The sequence below is a fragment of the Lutjanus erythropterus genome, chromosome 17 (assembly GCF_056507025.1).
Source record: "Lutjanus erythropterus isolate fLutEry1 chromosome 17, fLutEry1.hap2, whole genome shotgun sequence".
NCBI classification, from domain to species: Eukaryota; Metazoa; Chordata; class Actinopteri; order Lutjaniformes; family Lutjanidae; genus Lutjanus; species Lutjanus erythropterus.
The window spans coordinates 27,084,656-27,103,043 of record NC_139333.1 but is presented as its reverse complement, the minus strand read 5'-3'; the positions used below and the strand labels follow the sequence as shown (position 1 = coordinate 27,103,043).

The 18,388-nt window shown below is 40.4% G+C and overlaps 1 protein-coding gene across 2 annotated transcripts in view; it reads right to left on the bottom strand.

Moving 5' to 3' along the window:
* Positions 1-758: 758 nt before the first annotated feature.
* LOC146312372 (vesicle-fusing ATPase-like) overlaps positions 759-18,388 on the bottom strand; it is a 33,914-nt gene continuing 16,284 nt past the window's right edge. Inside the window, exons 9-22 of one of the 2 annotated variants that reach the window (XM_084741417.1) lie at positions 17,609-17,808; positions 15,462-15,627; positions 15,254-15,328; positions 14,793-14,980; positions 12,630-12,725; positions 11,647-11,803; positions 11,307-11,440; positions 10,819-10,885; positions 9,865-9,944; positions 7,587-7,721; positions 7,248-7,361; positions 2,191-2,246; positions 1,934-2,005; positions 759-1,072 (exon numbers count right to left, since the gene is read on the bottom strand). In XM_084741417.1, the coding sequence (XP_084597543.1) occupies positions 1,975-2,005; positions 2,191-2,246; positions 7,248-7,361; positions 7,587-7,721; positions 9,865-9,944; positions 10,819-10,885; positions 11,307-11,440; positions 11,647-11,803; positions 12,630-12,725; positions 14,793-14,980; positions 15,254-15,328; positions 15,462-15,627; positions 17,609-17,808 (1,499 nt within the window). In that variant the 3' untranslated portion in view covers positions 759-1,072; positions 1,934-1,974. Of the gene's footprint in view, positions 1,073-1,933; positions 2,006-2,186; positions 2,247-7,247; positions 7,362-7,586; positions 7,722-9,864; positions 9,945-10,818; positions 10,886-11,306; positions 11,441-11,646; positions 11,804-12,629; positions 12,726-14,792; positions 14,981-15,253; positions 15,329-15,461; positions 15,628-17,608; positions 17,809-18,388 lie in introns of those variants that run through there. The other variant, XM_084741418.1, reaches the window with a different exon arrangement.

Here is an 18,388-nt window from a genome sequence, read left to right as displayed (position 1 = left end):
TGAGCTGCATGTCTTATATGACAGTTTATTATATTATTATTAACAATAATATTAATAATAATAACTCACTTGCCTGGCCTGGCAAGTGATAAAAAACACTATTTTGATAATTGGTCAATAATCATTTAAGCGATTTTTCAATCAAAAATAGCAGAAAATGCTGTTTTCAGCCTTTCAAATATGGAGATTTATTTATTTCTTATTTTATTATCACATTAAATGGAATATCTTAGGAATTAACTGGCAAAATGAGACACTTAAAGACATCATGTTGGGCTCTGTACATGTTGCAGCTCTAGATTAAACATGAAAACTGCTTTGGTAACTGATCATAAATACAACAATCTGTACAGAGACAAGTGTAAATTGACTTTTGGGGAAGCAGATTTCCAAACCATTAATGCCGAACTCCGTCACCTTTAGCACGGAAACACATCTTCACGGCACCATGAGCCCCCTGGTGTGGGGTAACTACATTTACAACGTTTGGTGGTCGATCATTTCAGCATTTGTTCCAGAGTTTCTTGTTAGCAATAGAATTAATTTATTCATAAAATAAAAACGTCAGAAATAGCCAAGTACACAACATAAGAACAAAGTAAGATCTTTAGGTCATGAAACCAGCGTGTCCTGGAATGATCATAATTCAAATCTGTTCATACAAATACAGTAAGGCGTATATATATATAAACAAACAGTGTTAGGATTAGTGTTTGTGCATGCACATCTACTTGCTGTGAAACAAATTTTTGCATTGACTCTTTTCTATATAAAATCCCAACGGAGTGCTCGGAGCATCACATAGATATTACAGCACTAGTCTTCAGTAAATGTGGTATACACAGATACAACAAACACTGCTCGTTTCTTGTGTTTTACATGTTTCACATAGAGCTGAAGAGGAGGAGGTTGCCGGGCTGGTTGTTCGCTGCTGCTGTAGAAAGCTGCAGTGCAGAGAGAGAAGCGCGCAGAGCTTCGGGGATGGGAAGGGAAGGATGCAGAGGGAGAGATGGAAACTATCTCTCGCCTGCTTCCTCCTGCCAGCCTCTTTCAGGCTTCCGTTCCTCAGCAACTGAGTGAAGAGAGACAAATAAAAGTGAGAAGAGACAGGCAGGCAGAGGAGACATGCTGCCACAGGAGAGCACCTGTCTAGTCGACCTATTTTTAGGCACGCCGTGCGCTAACTATACCATAAGTCTCTGAGGCAGTGATGTGAAGCAAAGCTCCGGCTGCAAGTTGAAAAAGTTGTTCAGGCTTTTTTGTTGTTCATCACCCTGGGCAGCCTCTCCTCATGGGGTGCGTTTCACGGAGCAGGATTAGCAAGTTAGCCAGATAACTTTGAAAAGAGAAATATCTTCTGAAACTTTGCCATTATCAACACGCCAGAATGAATCATATTAACAATAATTTACAGATTCAGACCAGAACAACTGGAATATAGGACAATAATTTAGTGCTCGCTCTTGGCGGAAACTGTAGGGTCTCTGTAAATTACATTACAAAAAGTTTCACAAACTCTTTTTCTGGAGATCCACTTTTTAAAAATGACAAACTGCTCCGACCCAATTCACAATGGGCCTTGTAAATAAATCTTGGGAAAAGTTCATTTGTGCATAAAAGAACATTTCTGACCCTTTTACTGCAATTTCTGCATCACCTTACATTAATGTATTGAAAAAATACCCTTGTTAAATATTTTATGAATGAGAAATAAACGCATTTACGTTGAGTTTAAAGGTCACCTTATTATTTTTACTCTGTCATCTGACTTTTGCTTGACATGACTTGTATATCATGCAAGAAATTCTATTTTGAGGGTGTGAATTACTAAACTGAACTCACGGTTTATAGATTTCTACATTAGCTGCCTCAGACAGGAAATGAAGAGAAGAAAATGTGAGTGTGTCGCCTGATGCAGGCGCTGCAGTCTTACCGTTGAAGGATGCCTCTTTTTTTAATGTGTCTCCTCTGAGTCTATATTATGTCAAACTTAGGAGAATCCAGTCTGCAGGGGAAAAAAGACAAAATGTCTGTAATTAATCACACTTCATACAATGAGGAAAATGTAAACAGTTTATGTTTTTTACTGGTTCCTTTCTCTGCTACATTTGTAAATGAAGACAGGTAAAAATGACAGATGTGCGCGTGGTGTTCAGTGAGTCGAGGCGGGAACAGGAGAAGAAAACTTACGCTCCCTCATCCTTCAGTAGACTCAGGAACTTGCTAACTCTGTAGCCAGGCTCCATCTGAAACACAGACACATTTCTTCTTAGCACATGCATAGAATATAATAACCTTACATTAACATTTTATGTTATTTTATTTTTTATGATATTTTGATTCCTGTGGACTCATCAGGATTAAAGAGGGAAAGAGAACTGGACACCATCAAACTAACACCATCAACTCCTGTTGAATAAACTGTTAATGAATTGATTAAGCTGTTAGCGATCGAGCTTCACTGATTGAAAACAGGGGGGACCAAGTTACTGTTGTCAAAGTCACATGTCAGTCTCATGTCTTTGCACTGAAGTCTCTAGTCAAGACTGACGGGTCCTAAGTCTCACGTCCTTAACTTTGATTTTTAAGTCCTAAATAAGTCATAATAGACTCTTCACCAAAGGCGATGCCATTTCAACAACAGAACCTCTTTACTTTCTTTTTGCAAGTTCTGTGATCTTTTTATCGACTCCATCATGAAAATCACTGCACATAAGGTACCAAATATTCTTGTACATACAACCAGTATCTGCATCACGATAAACTTGCTATATAATATTTGTGATGGTCTCCTTAAATTTGATCAAAGTGATGTATTATATACGAAAGTGTGGGTTTGAAAGAAAGAGAATCAGTGAGGATGTTCCAAGCCTCTGTAGTGGATGTTCATGCTTTATTAATTACAGCTTTTCTATAAGCGGAAAACCCCTAAAATAATTTTAAAGTTTTGTTTTTCTGAATTTTCAGTTGGTTCCACAATTACATTTTCACGACCCTGGAGGGACTGATTACTGTTTTTGGATTTGGATCAGACTACTCAAAAAAAAACTGGACTTTAGTAAACCAGTGTCTCTTTCCAGTTGTTTTGTTTGGGAAAAAGAGACATCGTGGCACCGTGTTTAAGATTTTTGGAGAGCTGTTGGCAGAATATGGCAGAAATGGGATATAAAATTCAGAAGTATGTTTTGATTATAAGATTATATTAGATTATTTGAGAATTGGTGAGTTTTCGTAGCCTAAGGATGAGCCCTTTATACCTGCAGAGGGTGCAGATCTTCCTCTACAGAGGCTCAACACTGACACTAGATACCACCTTTCACGTTTTGTGCGACTTTCACGGCCACCAGAGTACTTCCTTCACGTTTGGAAGAGGAGAGTGGAGTGAGGTCTTTGCAATCTTACCGCTAGATGCCACTAAACCCTACACACTGGTCCTTTAATTCTTTACAAATGGAGGACGCCAGCCCAGGAGAGGATGTTCGAGGGTTAACCAAAATGCCGACTGGAGGAGAAGGTAAAGCAAAACTGTCTTTTCTTCTTGAACAAGCAACTGTTTCATTTAAAGGAGCAATATGTAGTAATTGCATGTGCAAAAATGAGCACAGCAGTCCAGACAGCGAGTTGGAGCCATGGACCGTATATTAAACAAGTTAAAATCCTATTTAAGGAACAATCTATAGTTGAAGCAAGTTGTCTTACTTGATCTTTGATGGCATATCTAGGTCATTTTATAATAAATTTCAGTAAATAGATTAAAGATTTCCTTTAGAATTCAGAGGTAAGGTGTGAAAGCATCAGAGCAGTTGGAAATAATGTCAGGTCCTGGAGTTCACGCTGCAGTTTGTACTAACAGGCGTGTGGAAAAGGGGAGGAGGGAGAGGAAGTAAAATTAATGGCAACCTATGCAATAACTTACAGTATGTCTGGAATTGCCTGTAGCTACCAGAGTTAAGACATGAGAGCAGTCAGAAACGCTGGAATGAGAGGAAAAAAGATAAAGCGGAGACTGAACTACCAATGTGTGTACGTGCGTGTAGCTGTGTGGCTGTTTGCAGCATGTCTCGGCAAACACACGTTCATACTTCTTCAGGCTCAGAATGAGGGGTGTGTGTGTGTGAGAGAGAGAGAGGAGGGGTGCAGGGTGCAGAACATGGCTGCATTTGTGCATACCACAGCAATTACACAGCATCCAGCCTCAACAAACAGGCAGTACACATCATCAACATACCACAGACACACAGTCAGGGCGAGAAATTAACACTAGTCAACAGTCAGATTTAGGTCAAGTTATGCTGCAGCTACAAGGCTGCTGCCTGATTTTTTAATATAAAGAAAATGCAGATAAGATAAGAATTTCCTTAGAAGCGTTGAGGAGGACGGTGCTGTGAAACAATCTTTGGATCACACACTTCCAGCAGTACAGTTGGAAGCTACTGTAACCGGCCTGAGAAATCTTGGCCTGAGTCGAGATCTGACTGAAAAATGTCTTCTGGAAACAGATTCATATCTGACAAGTTAAGCTTTAAAGAGGAATAGAGCAATGAAGTATTGAGCTTCCATGAATTTTAGGGATCTGGAAGAAACCGATTAAAGCCGGGATGTCCTGACTTTTGGTCCCTGATATGGATCAAGCTTGAAAATCACCAGATCCGACGTTTCCCATCATTGAAAATCCATTGCACAACACTTTGGCATCACAAGGGTTATTTTCACAGATATGATTAATGCTCTTTCGGTTGATTTGTTTTGTTTTCATCCCTTATTTTTAATATTTATGTGCTTTTTCTTTAGCAGCTCTCTGGTATTGTGTTGGGTACTTTTTGTGCCTGATGCAATATGGACATTTTTTGTTGAATAAAGTAAATACAACACAAACAGAAGAGTCATGTAGGCTGATATAGGAGTGTAGTGTGGTGTTAACTCAGGCTGAACAGTTCATCAGAAATTAATCAACTACCTACTTAACCTGCTGCAATTTTCTAATCTGAGGAGGCACAATATTTGCCAATTCCTATATGTGTCTCCCTGCCATTTTAAATATTCAAGTATTGTTGTGCTGCAGAGATGTCATAACCAAAACATCATATTCTACAAATGTAAGAAAGCATCTTCATTTGGTACAAATCATACCACAACTGCAACATTGGTCAAAGAAATTGCAAACAGATATTTTTCCAAAATCGTCCAGCCTCAGCACTAACTGAAAAAAAAAAAAAAAAAAACTGAATCTTTGTACTTAACAGAATAGATCCAATTCGACAAACAAAATTCTGAGTCAGACACAGAAAAAATGAAAAATGATTTAAACCCTAATATTAAGATGCTGACGATAAATCAACACAAACCAAACTCAACTCAAACCTGCTCCTGTCTGAGAGATTGTGTTGCAGTGAAGCTGATGAGTTTCTGTACGGACACAGAACTGAATCCCACCTGGATTTTCTCTCTTTTTGCACTCTACTGTCAGAACAACAGCCAGAAGCCTGTTGTCGATAATGAGTTGGATTGTTTGGTTTGTGACGTTAAAATTACATAAACTGACCTTTCTTTAAAGCAAAAAGAAATATTATTATATTTGATTGAAAGCATGTAAACAATGGTCAAAAATAAAGCCTTCACTAGTTCATATGACTCGCAAATCACTAAGATTCCCATGAACTCTGCCTTTCATGGAGTGATGTATGACTAATCTCGATTTTTTTTTTTGCAGAACCAGTCGAATTGATTATCCCGGTGTTTTGACGGGGTCAGGGCCCCTGTGAGGCTCTGCAAGTAAATCATTTGGGTACAGGACAAACAGAAATAACTAGACCAAAAAAAAAACGCAACTCCTTGGCCAAACCACAAACCCCCTGAAGGCATCTTTAAGAAGGTGAGTAGACTTTACATACACCTACTGTTCTTATCTACATACATACAGCTGGTGTGTTGAAAAGAAGCCAAGAATCTGCTACGAGTTGATCTATGTTTTCGTTTCCACACTTGGATGGCTTTAATGTACATATACATGTCTGATCTTAATTGAATTTGCTCTAAATTGCAGGTACACCAAAACCACAAAAGTGTGTACGATTGTTCTTATGAGTAGCTTCCCTCTGAATCAGAACACGTGAATGTAACTTGGTTTTATAACTATGAATGTGTTGGGTCTCAACCGTTTGGAAAGACAGTTTGTGAACTAGAAATGTTCTGGATCCTTCTGCTCAACAAATCATCAGCGAAAGCCGCACAGTTTCTCATTCCAGCTGATAGATGACAGCTTTTTGTGACGGAGACAGATTCTGTTGACTGTTGAGAATGCCGGCCAGATGTCGAGAAAGAGCAGGGACAGGGTGCTCGAGCTCAGACCGCACTATTAGAAAAACAATAACACGCAGCCCGAGCCAATCTGAAATGTGTGTTTTAAGAATAAAAAAATGAAGTGATGAGTGAGTATCTGAAAGATAAGATTGCCTTGGACTTCAACTAATTTTCATCAAAGTCTACTTGACCTTCCTGTCATCTTACATCACTGGTGCACATGGTTTTTCATCAGAATTACATTTTCCATAAGAACTTATTATTGCCAGTTAAAATATTGTGTAAAAAATGTAATATGTTTGAAGTTAGAGGGAGACGCGTTTTTTCCTGTGATTAATTTGCATGTTAATAATATTTTCCAGAATTGTATGTATACCATACAAGTGACTTAGCAACCAGTGATCCAAACAGAAGTTTTCTTTTTTTATTCTTCATAATAAACAGTTTAATTACTTTGTTTCAGTAACTCACATCTCTTCAGTGACTCTGGTCCACCATGGAAGTCCTTCTAGTTGTTCTCTTATTTATAAATGAGAAAATAAAATCACCCCAGGTGTTTTTCCACAATTGATTTAATTTTTTTAGTCACTAGTTGAGTTACTGCTTCTCGTTTATTTCTAAATGTTTGATCAATAACTGCAATTCACCCCGAGGGAGACATGAATATATGGACCAAATTTCATAGCTATCCATTCAATTTCTGTCGCAACATTTTACTCAAAGCCATAAAAGTCAATCTCATAGTGGCACTGTTGGACAAGTCCAACCAAATTCATTAAGATTAATAATTTAGGAACCATCAATGTCTGCACAAAATCTAACGACAATCCATCCAATAGTTGTTGAAACATTTTAGTCTCAGCCCAAAGTGGTGGACTGACTGACAGCTAGCATTCTGCTAGCATGGCTGAAAGTGCAAATAGAAGGAGAGCGTTCCTCTTTCTCACCTGCACAGACATTTCAATCAGCATGAGCAACTTCTTTATGCCGATCCACACACTTTGGCCCTTCACAGCTTTTGCGATGCTGGCCCGCTCCACCTCCTGAAAACTGCCCAGCAGCTGCGGGGAGAAGACAAAGAGAGGAGAGCACTCAGCATGGGATTAAAGTAGGTAAATCCAGAGTTCAGGGTCTGAATCAAACATCACTGACAAATAAGCATCATTCCATACAAAAAAACATGCATATATTCAGCGTATGGATGTGTTAGTGTGTGTTAGTGTGTGCCTCTGTTTTGGAGCGTGGTCTGTGGTGTCTGCAGCGTGGTGTTGGTGCGTGTCCATTACCTCCAGGGCCTCGACCAGCTGCTCTCCCCTTGAGATGTTGGGAATGTGGATGGTGGTGCTGAAAGCATCCAACATCTCCATTTCCTGGAGGACGTCTTTACGACTTGTGGTGCCGATGATCAGCAGCTTACGACCCTGAAAGAGGAGCAGACGTGACTTCAGACTTTCAACCGATCATTTCTTCATACTCTTTAGCCATCTTCCTCTTGTATCAGGTTTACAATGCAATTTTAACATTTCGATGATAAATGGAAAATAAAAATGGAGATTCGGGGATATGGGTTGTGTTTATTTGAAGCCATCGACACGCTGTGTGATGACAGCGATCCTGCAGACTCACTGTGTGAGGTGGTTCTAATAGAATCCTGCTGGGAGTCGGTGTCAGATTTTTACGGTATCGGTTTGGAGGCATGTCACGCGTGATGAACGCTGGGTGAATCACCGACTAAATATGCAAGCAGAGGCATTGGGCGTTGTTGTGGCCCAACCATCTACTGTGGTTATAACGCATCATAACCCATCTACTGTTGCAGTTATGTTTTAAAAATGAAACCCCCGCCCCCCCCCAAAAAAACAACCTTTCTTTCCGCTTACTCAAAAGTTCTCATAAAAAATGTATGAGTCAGTGCTTCCTGCATCATTTAAAGGGTTAGTTCAGATTATTTCAAGTGGGGTTGTATGAAGCACATATCTATAGTCAGTTTATTACTTACAGTAGATGACGGTCGGTACTCCCTCAGTTTGGAGAAGCAGCAGGACCACTGACATGGAAACTTTATCAGTTACAGTATAAAGTTACACCGTATTTTGAATATTTTTCATCACTTTACCTTGTCTTCAGAGCCTTTTCCAACTGGAGAACAACATCATACGAGCCAATTATCTCTCTTTCACTCAACCACACTCCTTTGGCAAAAACAGTAATTTTACCTTGTGTTATTGTGTGACTTTGGTGAATCCAGACTAATCTTTTAAAACACCAAAGTCACACAATAACACAAACCGATCACGGCAGCAGTAGGCCAGCAACTTGTGTGTTCTGTGAGGTAAGTTTTTGCCAAAGGAGTCTGGTGGCTTTGGAGAGAGCTATATTTGACTTTGGTAAAGCTGTGAAAATATTCTGAATACCATGTACACTTAAACTGACTGATTGATTTTTAGACCTGAAATACATTTTGCTGCTGAGCCACTGCTTAGCTCCTGCTGCTTCTCCACACACAGACTATGGATAAGTACCTCATACAAGCACACTTCAAATAATCCAAACTATTCCTTGAAGGTTCTATTTTGATAGTAAGAATTTTGTCCTAAATTTATGACATCGTCACATTCAGATGCAGCCCGTCCTTGATCGCCAAAAGCTTTAATCAGCCAGTGGAGGACATGTCTCACAGTGAGATCTAGAACCACCAGATTTCACCAGATTTCTCTCATGATTGTGCGATTTTGGGCTCACCCAGATGAAGGCTGACAGTGTATAAGGGCCGTAAGTCACAACAAGAGCGTAGGGAATAAAAAAAATAACAGGAGACAGGAGAAGAGAGGACAGAACAGAGCGTAACAGGACAGAAAACAACAGAAGACAACAGTGGAGAAGAAAGAGGAGAAGCGAAAGAAATGTAGCTCCACTAAGCCGACAAGTTGGAGAAGGACCAGGCGAAGAAGACGAAGCAGGAGAGGCAGAGGAGTGGCGAGTAGACAGGGGGATTATGGCTGCCGGCTGCCCCCCCATGGCGTGGGGGGTTGTGATGCTGCATGCAGATGAGGTGCCACACAGGCGGCAGTGCTGCCAGGTCCTGGCTCTCTCACAGAGCCCATTCTCCTCCCTGTCCCCCTGGCCTCCCCCGGCCCCAGGCACCCCGCTGGGCCCAGCGCTTTACAACCCCAGAGGAGCACTGCAGCCAGGCATTCAACACCAGGCCCCGCGCCACTTCTCATGCACATGCAGCCATATAGTGGGGCTATACTCTCATTCACAAACCCATCAACAACAGACACACACACACAAACTACAACCAAAGAAACTATGAGAAATGGGTCTCTACCTCCACCATTCACGGTGAGCACAACAGGCCTGGACCAAAACACTCGCTAATAACCATACACTCACACACACAGTCGCTCACACATGCCAGTCGCTGCCAGAGACCTCCAACAATTCCTCACAAGACTTTGCGCTGGCATCCGTAAGATCTGCTGCCCTCTTTCTGCCACCTGAGGACTAACAGCTCCACAGTGAGCGTGCTGCAAACAAACACCACAACAGAGTGTTTGTTACCTTTGGAGGAGGTTTCTTCAGCAGCACCAGCAACGCTTGTAACACCAGGTTGGAGAAACGAGGACCAATGGGGACGTAGTCTGAGGAGACAAATCGTTTTATTAGCAATTTTCTTGTTGTAAGCAAAGACTGATTCATAATCTGATGTCCATCCAAATGAAAATAACTTAGTTGTGTGTGTCTGAAGTACATATTGATAGTCAGTGTATTACCTACAGTAGAAGGCTGTCAACAGGCCCCCAGTTTGGAGAAACAGTAGGAGTGCTGGTGTAGGAAGCTTAGCAAAGTACTGTTGTGGACAGGGTCAGCAGCAAAATGTATTTTAGCCATTTAAAATAAGGTCTAGCTAAAAAAAAAAAAAAAAGATTTGGTGTTTTTTCACCACTTTAACTTGCTGTCTTACTGCCTTTTTCGATGAGAAACTGGTGTTATATAAGTTAAATATCACTTTCTCCAGACCAACCAAACTCCATAGATGAAATCAGTCATTTTACCTTGCAGGACATCGGAGTTGCTGATCCAACGCTGCCTTGATCTTTCAGTTTGTTCATGTTATTGTTTGACCTCTGTGACTCCTCCTAACTATCCTTTTAAGCAAACAAACAAACTAACAGATTGAGGCAATGGAAGCCCCGCAAATCCTGTGTTCTGCAAGGTAAAATCGCTGATTTCACCAATGGAGTTTGGTTGGTTTGAAGAGGGTGATATCTGGCTTATATAACAGCAGTTTCCTGTCAGAAAAAGCTGTCTGATGGCAAAGTAAAACGGTGCTTCTCCAAACTGAGGGTGTCGACCAGCATTTACTGTGAGTATGGCTAAATAACTCATACAACCCTACATGGAACAATCCAAACAATCCCTTTAAGGTATAAAATTCAGTCATCTCATCGGCAGCGGAACACAAATCCTTTTTATTTAGTGCAGTGACTCTCTGAGGGACAACTGCGGTCTTACCTAACAGACGTTCAATGTCATCCACAACCACGCAGCTCAGCTGGGACTTGTAGGCATCTTCAAATATCTATCACAGGAAACAAAAGTGCAAACAGGTCCAGATCAAAGAAGAAAAATAAGCACTCATCTTTATGCATGACCTAAAAGCACTAAGGAGAATCATTTCTTTGTTTGTTACGCCTGTCAGTTTTGAGATTGAAATTTATTATGTCTGTGAATGTTTTCAGTTGTAAATGTTTTCATGTCTAAGTTCAGTTTCATTTACATCTGTTAGGCAATAAAGTTATTAAACAGAGATAATTCTTAACAGCATCCACAAGATGAGAAACAACAGCGTAAATCTGGCATCTTACATGCAACAGTGCTGAACATACATATTCCAGATCTTTAAATACTTTGTTTGAATCCCAATCCTTTCTAGAGTTAGAGGTGATTAAATCTGCTCTTTGTGTTTCAAGACTTTCTACTCAGCGTTTAAAGATTCCTACCTTTTTGATGGCTTGGCATTTGGCAATCTCTGAGTGTCCAATCATCTTGTCGGGGGAGCAGATCTTGATGAAGGGGAACTGGGACTCCTCAGAGATCTTAGCAGCCAGTGCTGTTTTCCCACTGTTAGGTGGGCCTGAGGGAGAAGATCACTCACAAATCAGCTGTTTGTAATAAAAAAAATAGTTTGGCTAAACAGATATCCTTCACACACACTGTAGTTTTTATCTCAATGCCTTTCAGAGGGTTTAATATGTGATTAACTGCTGTATATATATACATTAGGATGTTTGGCCTGTGTGCTCAAGGTGCATGATTTAAGTTACAGTGTGTGAGTCTTACCTTCCAGTAACACAGAGACCAGCGGTGTGCGGTCGCTGTTCTTCGTCTGCTGCACCAGCAGCCCGCCGTCCTCGAGGACCGCTGACACTGGGTCACCCCATCGGATTATCCCGTTCATGATGTAGCTGGCGTAGTCCTCCTGGTTGGTACCAAACGCCTGGACAGAAAGAAAGACAGAAATAGTGAGGTCATGTTTTTTTTTTTTTTTTGAGTGTTTGCCTCAGGGGCATTACAATTTGTACAGTGGATGACACTCATCCTTACCATCTACAATGGTTAATATTCATTAGATTTTTGTGCAGTAATTTTGTAATTTTGTATCCTGAACCCTATATTCTCATGTTTTTGTGCTGAACTGACTAATGGGGCCGACAGTTTTTAAAGTCGGACCTTTATTGAGTGAGACTGCTGCAGCTACCAGCTGTTTTATTCCAAATCTACCAGCCTCCATTTACAGAAACAGTAATTTTACCATCATAAAACACACTTCATTCAAACAAAGCAAAATAAAACTCACCAAAACTGTCTTGGTTATTGTTTCTACTGTCTACCTAACTCTAGTTTGGTTGAAATAAACCCTTAATTCACCGTGTCAGATGTGAAACTATCACACCATTTCTCCCCGCTGTGTCTCTGATGCCTGACCTCATCTCACTCCTTTCCAGAAATTTTCATATATGACAACAAATACCAACCAACTCCTTGAAAAATTAGGTTCTTTGAATAGGATAGATTTATAATATCAGGTAATATCTGATAAAACAAATAAGTTACCATTACTTGTAAATAATAATGTCTATTAGTTCATGGTTGTTTTGATTTTTAACTGTATTTTCAACAGACTTGGCTTGGGACAGTGGGAAGGTGGGAGAAGGCGGGGATGGTGCATTGTTTTGAACTTTGGATTATTTGTATTATAAAAGCTGAGAATGTCACATTCAAACACAGAAACACCATGAAGAGAGTTGTGTAAAGAAACTTACAGGTTTGATGTCGTTATTCAGGGAGGCCATGAAGTCCAGTCTGCAGACCTGCAGCTTCTCTGCCGTCTCGATGTTTACCTCCACCGTGTTACTGGCCTGCAAACATAAACACACACAAACACACGACACAAGTTGAGCGACAGCAAATAATGAGTTACTTTTGCTCCTGGGTGAACTCCATGTCTCCAGCTAATGAAACCCATTACATGAAGTCTTGCACATTTAGATTGCACAATGTGTCAGGAGACAGTGTGCTCCCTCACAGCAGAAAGGTCAGACCAGGAGGAGGAGGAGGAGGGAGGGAAGAATAAGTGTTCAAAGGAGTGAAGAAAAACGTCACAGCCATCAGACATGTGTAAGGCCCCTTGTCTGTCATTTGTCATCACCCTCCAATATCTGCTGCTGCGTGTCTCTGTGGGGGCAGAACACTTAACAAATGAGAACTTCACCATATCTGTGTAGATTTGAGCCTGTGCACCTGATAAAACACTTAACTGAGGGCACACACACACACACACACACACACACACACACACACCTGGGTTTTTGGCGAGTTAAACTGGCACTATGCAGCAGTGTACCATGCCCGCCAGGTGTGTGGCCTCCTGCACCTTAAACTTAAACTTAACAACACAAGACATTAATCCTGTGAGTGATTTAAAAAAAACAGAGATTTTTTTAATAGTATGAATAATAATACAAGATGAAAGATCTGAGTTCTCAATTACTAATCTTATTTTGGATCTCAAGGGGCGCAGGTTTGGTTTCAGAAGTGGAGACACAATGAAGTAAAAACTAGAAACAAAATGTGTCTTGATCACGCAGAAAAGAGCCAGACAGCACGCTTGCCTTCTGTAAAGAATACTGTAGAGGGACTTGAAACTCTATGAATTTATCTTTTTAAGTGGCTTTAATAAATTCAAAATGAAATAATAAGAGGCAGATTCCTCAGGATTAGGATGTCAGTGTTTTTAATTTATCTTGTTATGCAACTGATTCCTAGAAATTTCTTCGACATGCGAGTTCCCTGCACTTGTTTATATTATTTTGTCTCATTTGCGGTTTCTGTCCGTGACTATATTTTTTTATTTATGCTGCTGTCTGTCATGGCCAGGTCTCTCTTGAAAGAGAGACTCTTAATCTCCTGATTAAATAGAAAGAACAAACATTTATATTAATTGTGCAAATAACACATTTTTATTGTGTTTTCCACAATAACGGTAGTATAACAAAAACTAGAAATGCTGTGAAAACTCCTGTATTGCACCCTCCTTAAAATAATTTTGTTTCTGTTGTAGATACCTGACACTCTCTTATAGAGAACTGTTACATCTGCATCTTTACTACAAACTGTGCTTACCTTATTTTTTTAAGTCTAGCATCCTGTAAATATTATTACCTGTAAATTAACATGTAGATTAAATTTAATCTTTTCAACTCTAAAAGTATTGTTGGCAGAACTTTTATCAGTAGTAATGAGTCGTGCAGGTATTCCTTTCAGATTGCATGCTGTCCAAGCATACAACCTGCACAAGGGAGACGTGACACTTCAGGTCATTTGAAATCTTTATGTCAAAAAGCTTCAGGCTTTAGGAAGTCAAGTGACACAGTATAAAGAGCATCAAAGTCCAGGCTAGGTGCAGGCTGTGGTGGATGAACAGGTTAAGAACAGGATCTTCACCCAGGAGACAACAGTTTGACATTTATTTGAAAGACTTAGTTGCCTAATTATCTGCAGTTTTTTTTTTTTTAATTTACTATTTTTAATTTTCAGTCACTGTTTGGTTAGGTTTAGGCTACAAAACTACATGGTTACATTAAGGACAAATATAGGTATAGATTAGCATAAAATAGACCACTAAAAACATGTTAGTAAGGCTTTTTTGTCAGAAAGATTTCTGCCCAAAGAAAGCCCTGAATGCTAACTTCTCCCATGTGCCCTCTGGTAATGAGAGGGTAGCCTGTATGAAGCCTGAGAGTCAATACCAAGGGAAAAAAAGCTTTCAACACAGGACATGCAAGCAAAAATACATCAGATGTGAAGATGTGATGGTTTTCTCTGTTTTATATCACTGTTGCTTGAATATCTTTGGGTTTGGCCTGGACACACAAGGAGCACAAATGTGAGCAGTATTACGCAGAATGTCCCTCGAGGACTCTGACCTTTATATGTCTGTTCATGGCAGTGGACTGCGCAGCCCTGACCAGGCCCTCCAGCTCGGCACCGCTGTAGTTCTTCGTCTCCACAGCCAGCTCCTTGATGTCCACGTCACCGGACAGCAGGTCGTACTGACGCATCTTTGCCGTGTGGATGTTCAGGATCTGAATTCGGCCCTTTTCATCCGGTAACCCTGGAAGAAGTGAGAGCAAATAGGGGACTTTAAGCTTCTGCAAAAAGAGTTATTATGTCTTTAACTCAAGCAACATGTAAGACATCCTGCTGCTGTACTGCTCTTTTTGATACAGCAGATAGCAGCCTAATTTCCATAAAAACTGGCTGCTTTAACTGTCGCACTGGAGAGAAGAGGGACTTTTAAATGTTAACTGATTTGAAGAAAAACTTATCATTAATTAACTGTATGGAGTTGACACTAGTGTGAAACCTTATCAGTGTGTTTTCTTACCAATCTCCATCTTCACCTCCAGTCTTCCTGGCCTCAGCAAGGCCTCATCTATCAGGTCAGGCCTGTTGGTCATACCTGAGGGGGAGGACAGACGGACAGGCAGCAGAGACAGCAGATGAGTGAGAGCAGATGTTCAGGGATGACACTGGAGAACCTGTGAGTCATGCTACTTTGTGGAAATGGAGGGAGAAAGCATGTATCTGAGCACCTATGACCAGGATGTTGTTGAGCTGCTCCACGCCGTCTATCTTGGACAGCAGCTGGTTGACCACGGTGTCGTGGACTCCTGTGCTGCCCGCCATGCTGCCACGCTGTTTACAGATTGCGTCGATCTCATCAAATATGATGATGTGGAGGCCGCTGTTCGCACCCAGCTGTTCAGAAGAGAGATGAGGAGGAAAATGAACAGCAGAAACAAAGAAAAAGTGATTTTGTAGTCCATGGTACAAGTTATTTATTTAAAAACATACAATTCATATGCATTTTTATCTTGTCTTTGCTGTCTTTGTCTTTGCTTAAACATCTGGAATATGTGTTCTTCTGATATGTGGGCATCAAATTAAAAAGACTTTTTCATGCTTTTCAGGGTCATAATGTATCCTAATTAGCCTGTTCTGGGGTGAGGAAGACCACAAAGCCAGAAATTCTGATTAATTTTTCTCTGAAGAATACATTCTGCATCCTTAAATTAAGTTTTTAGAAGCTTTTAGAGTCTAGTGGGACAGTGTTTGTTCAAGCAACAATTTAAAGTTACACATCAGCTTCAAATCAGGTGAAATGCAACAACTTTAATGCTTTGCTTTCAAAAGCTGCAATAAGTGTAAAATATTTATATTTTCACTGTAATTTCAAATGTCCTCCTATTAATGACTTCTAAGGTAAAAGTGTGTAAAGAAATCAATTTTATATTTATAAAATATCCTAAAAAAATAAAGATTTTAAATTCATATTTGTATTTTTTGACATTTAATTCATTTTACAATGACACTACTACTTTTAATCCTAGTAGCTCCAGATTATATAACACTTGTCCAAGTTCAAATTAATTCAAAGTACTAAATAAAACCCTATTAAAAGTTTCCTCACTTGCATTCTTTCTGAGACATAAATGCAAAAAGACGACAAAGCCGCTGCCGATACTTTTCTTTCAGTACTGACCCTCAACAGAGAGACAGATGGAAAAAGTGAGGCAGCAGCAGGGTGGGGGGTTATCCCTCCATCTACAGACCTGTCAGTCTCCGCCGTAGCATTTAAAGCAGGTGTGGAGCTGTCCTTATTACACACGGGATGGTGTGTGTGCGTGACTGTGTGTGTGTGTGTGTGTGTGTGTGTGTGTGTGTGTGTGCGTGTGTGTGTGTGTGTGTGTGTGTGTGTGTGTGTGTGTGTGTGTGTGTGTGTGTGTGTGTGTGTGCAGGGAGGTTTAATAGGAGGTCAAAGAGAGCCCAGCCCCTCATTAGGTGGTGAAGAGTGAGCGACGCTAGTGTCTCACCGTCCAAACCAACCGTCACTGCTGGGTTTCAATGCATAAGTACCCCCCCAACACACACACACACACACACTCTACACACACATCCACACACATACACTGAGAACTTTACCAGAGTTATTACAGCGACGTCTGGCTAAAGGGCAGATCTCTCCTCTCCTGGAGAAATTAGTTTTTTCTGTTTGGATAGATGAAATGCTTATCTGTGTTTCATGAGGATGATGGAAGAATACTGATCACTGAGAACAGACTTTTTTTATCTGATGTGTAGATGATAAGTTCAGCAACAGCGACAAAATGGAAGGTTTGCACAGAAATCCGATTTATCTTTATGAATTATATTGATGCTAAATTGACAAGTAGGCGTCGACGTATGACGCACTTTACATTGTGTTCCTAGAGTCATGTGTCACTACAGAAACACCAACTGCTAAAGTATTTCATCTGACAAGGGCTGATATTAGTTATTGCTTTGATTATGGTTCAATAATGTGATCAGACTAATTATCAGCTAATTGTACAAAGTTTCTTTCCATAGCATGCAGTAAATGATTGTCCTTTGTGTCTGTGTTTTTAAACTACTCTCATTTTTATAAAGCATGAAGCATGTATAGAGCAGAGAATGAGAGAAAACAGCTTTCCACATTAAAATTCAAGCTATTTCAAGGATTTCCAGCACCAGTGGGAACCCTTCTTTCAAATCAAACATGCCAAGAACCTTATTTAACTCAAACACGGCTCAACCATGTGAGATCCTCCTTCAGTACACTTAAACAACAAATATTAAGCTTTGAATAACCAGGAATTCATGTTGTAGACACTATATTCTACCCTTGTAACAAAGCGGCCATGTGTTCTCTGATCCTCACCCTCTTCTGTTCGTCCTCTGCGTCTGCAAACAGCTTCCTGATGTTGGCCTCAGACTCTCCGACGTACTTGTTGAGGATCTCGGGCCCGTTGACGATCTTCGGCTCGCGGGCCTTGAGCATCTTGCCAATCTGTCGTGCCATCAGGGTTTTGCCGCAGCCCGGGGGTCCGAACAGCAGGATTCCCTTCACATGCTTACAGCCTGCAGACAAGACGCACAACCCAGGACAGAGGAGCTGAAGTCAAACGGAGCAGCACACGCTGTTCTTTCTTTTACACAGCAAATGTTTCTGCTACATACAAAGCTGATATCTTTGTTAGATGGAACTTTTACTCCAATGTTAATCAAGCAGTAATTAGTTTTGTCCCCTTCCAACATTTAGGCCATGATTTTCCTTGTTTTTACCCTTTTTTCCTCAGCTCGTTGGTTTACTACTGGCAGTAGTTGTGTAATAATGAGTATGAGAAATGGTGGCAAAGTCAGCTGAGCTCTGAGATACTGCATTTCTGAAATGTAAAAATCAATATCACACAAGCTTAAAGACTACATTTTTTTCCTCCACTGAACACAGTTATTGAAGGATTTGTTCTGTGCAATCAATACCTCAGGATTCTGTTGCACTGCCTTCACAATAAAAATGTTCACTTAACATATGCAGTTTATTGGAAATATCACTCAGTTGTTTGTGGTGACGATAAACAGTTTTGCATTGGTAGATTTTCTGCGCTATTTCTCACAAAAATAAATAAAAAAAACACTGACTGAGAAGTGTGTCCAAACC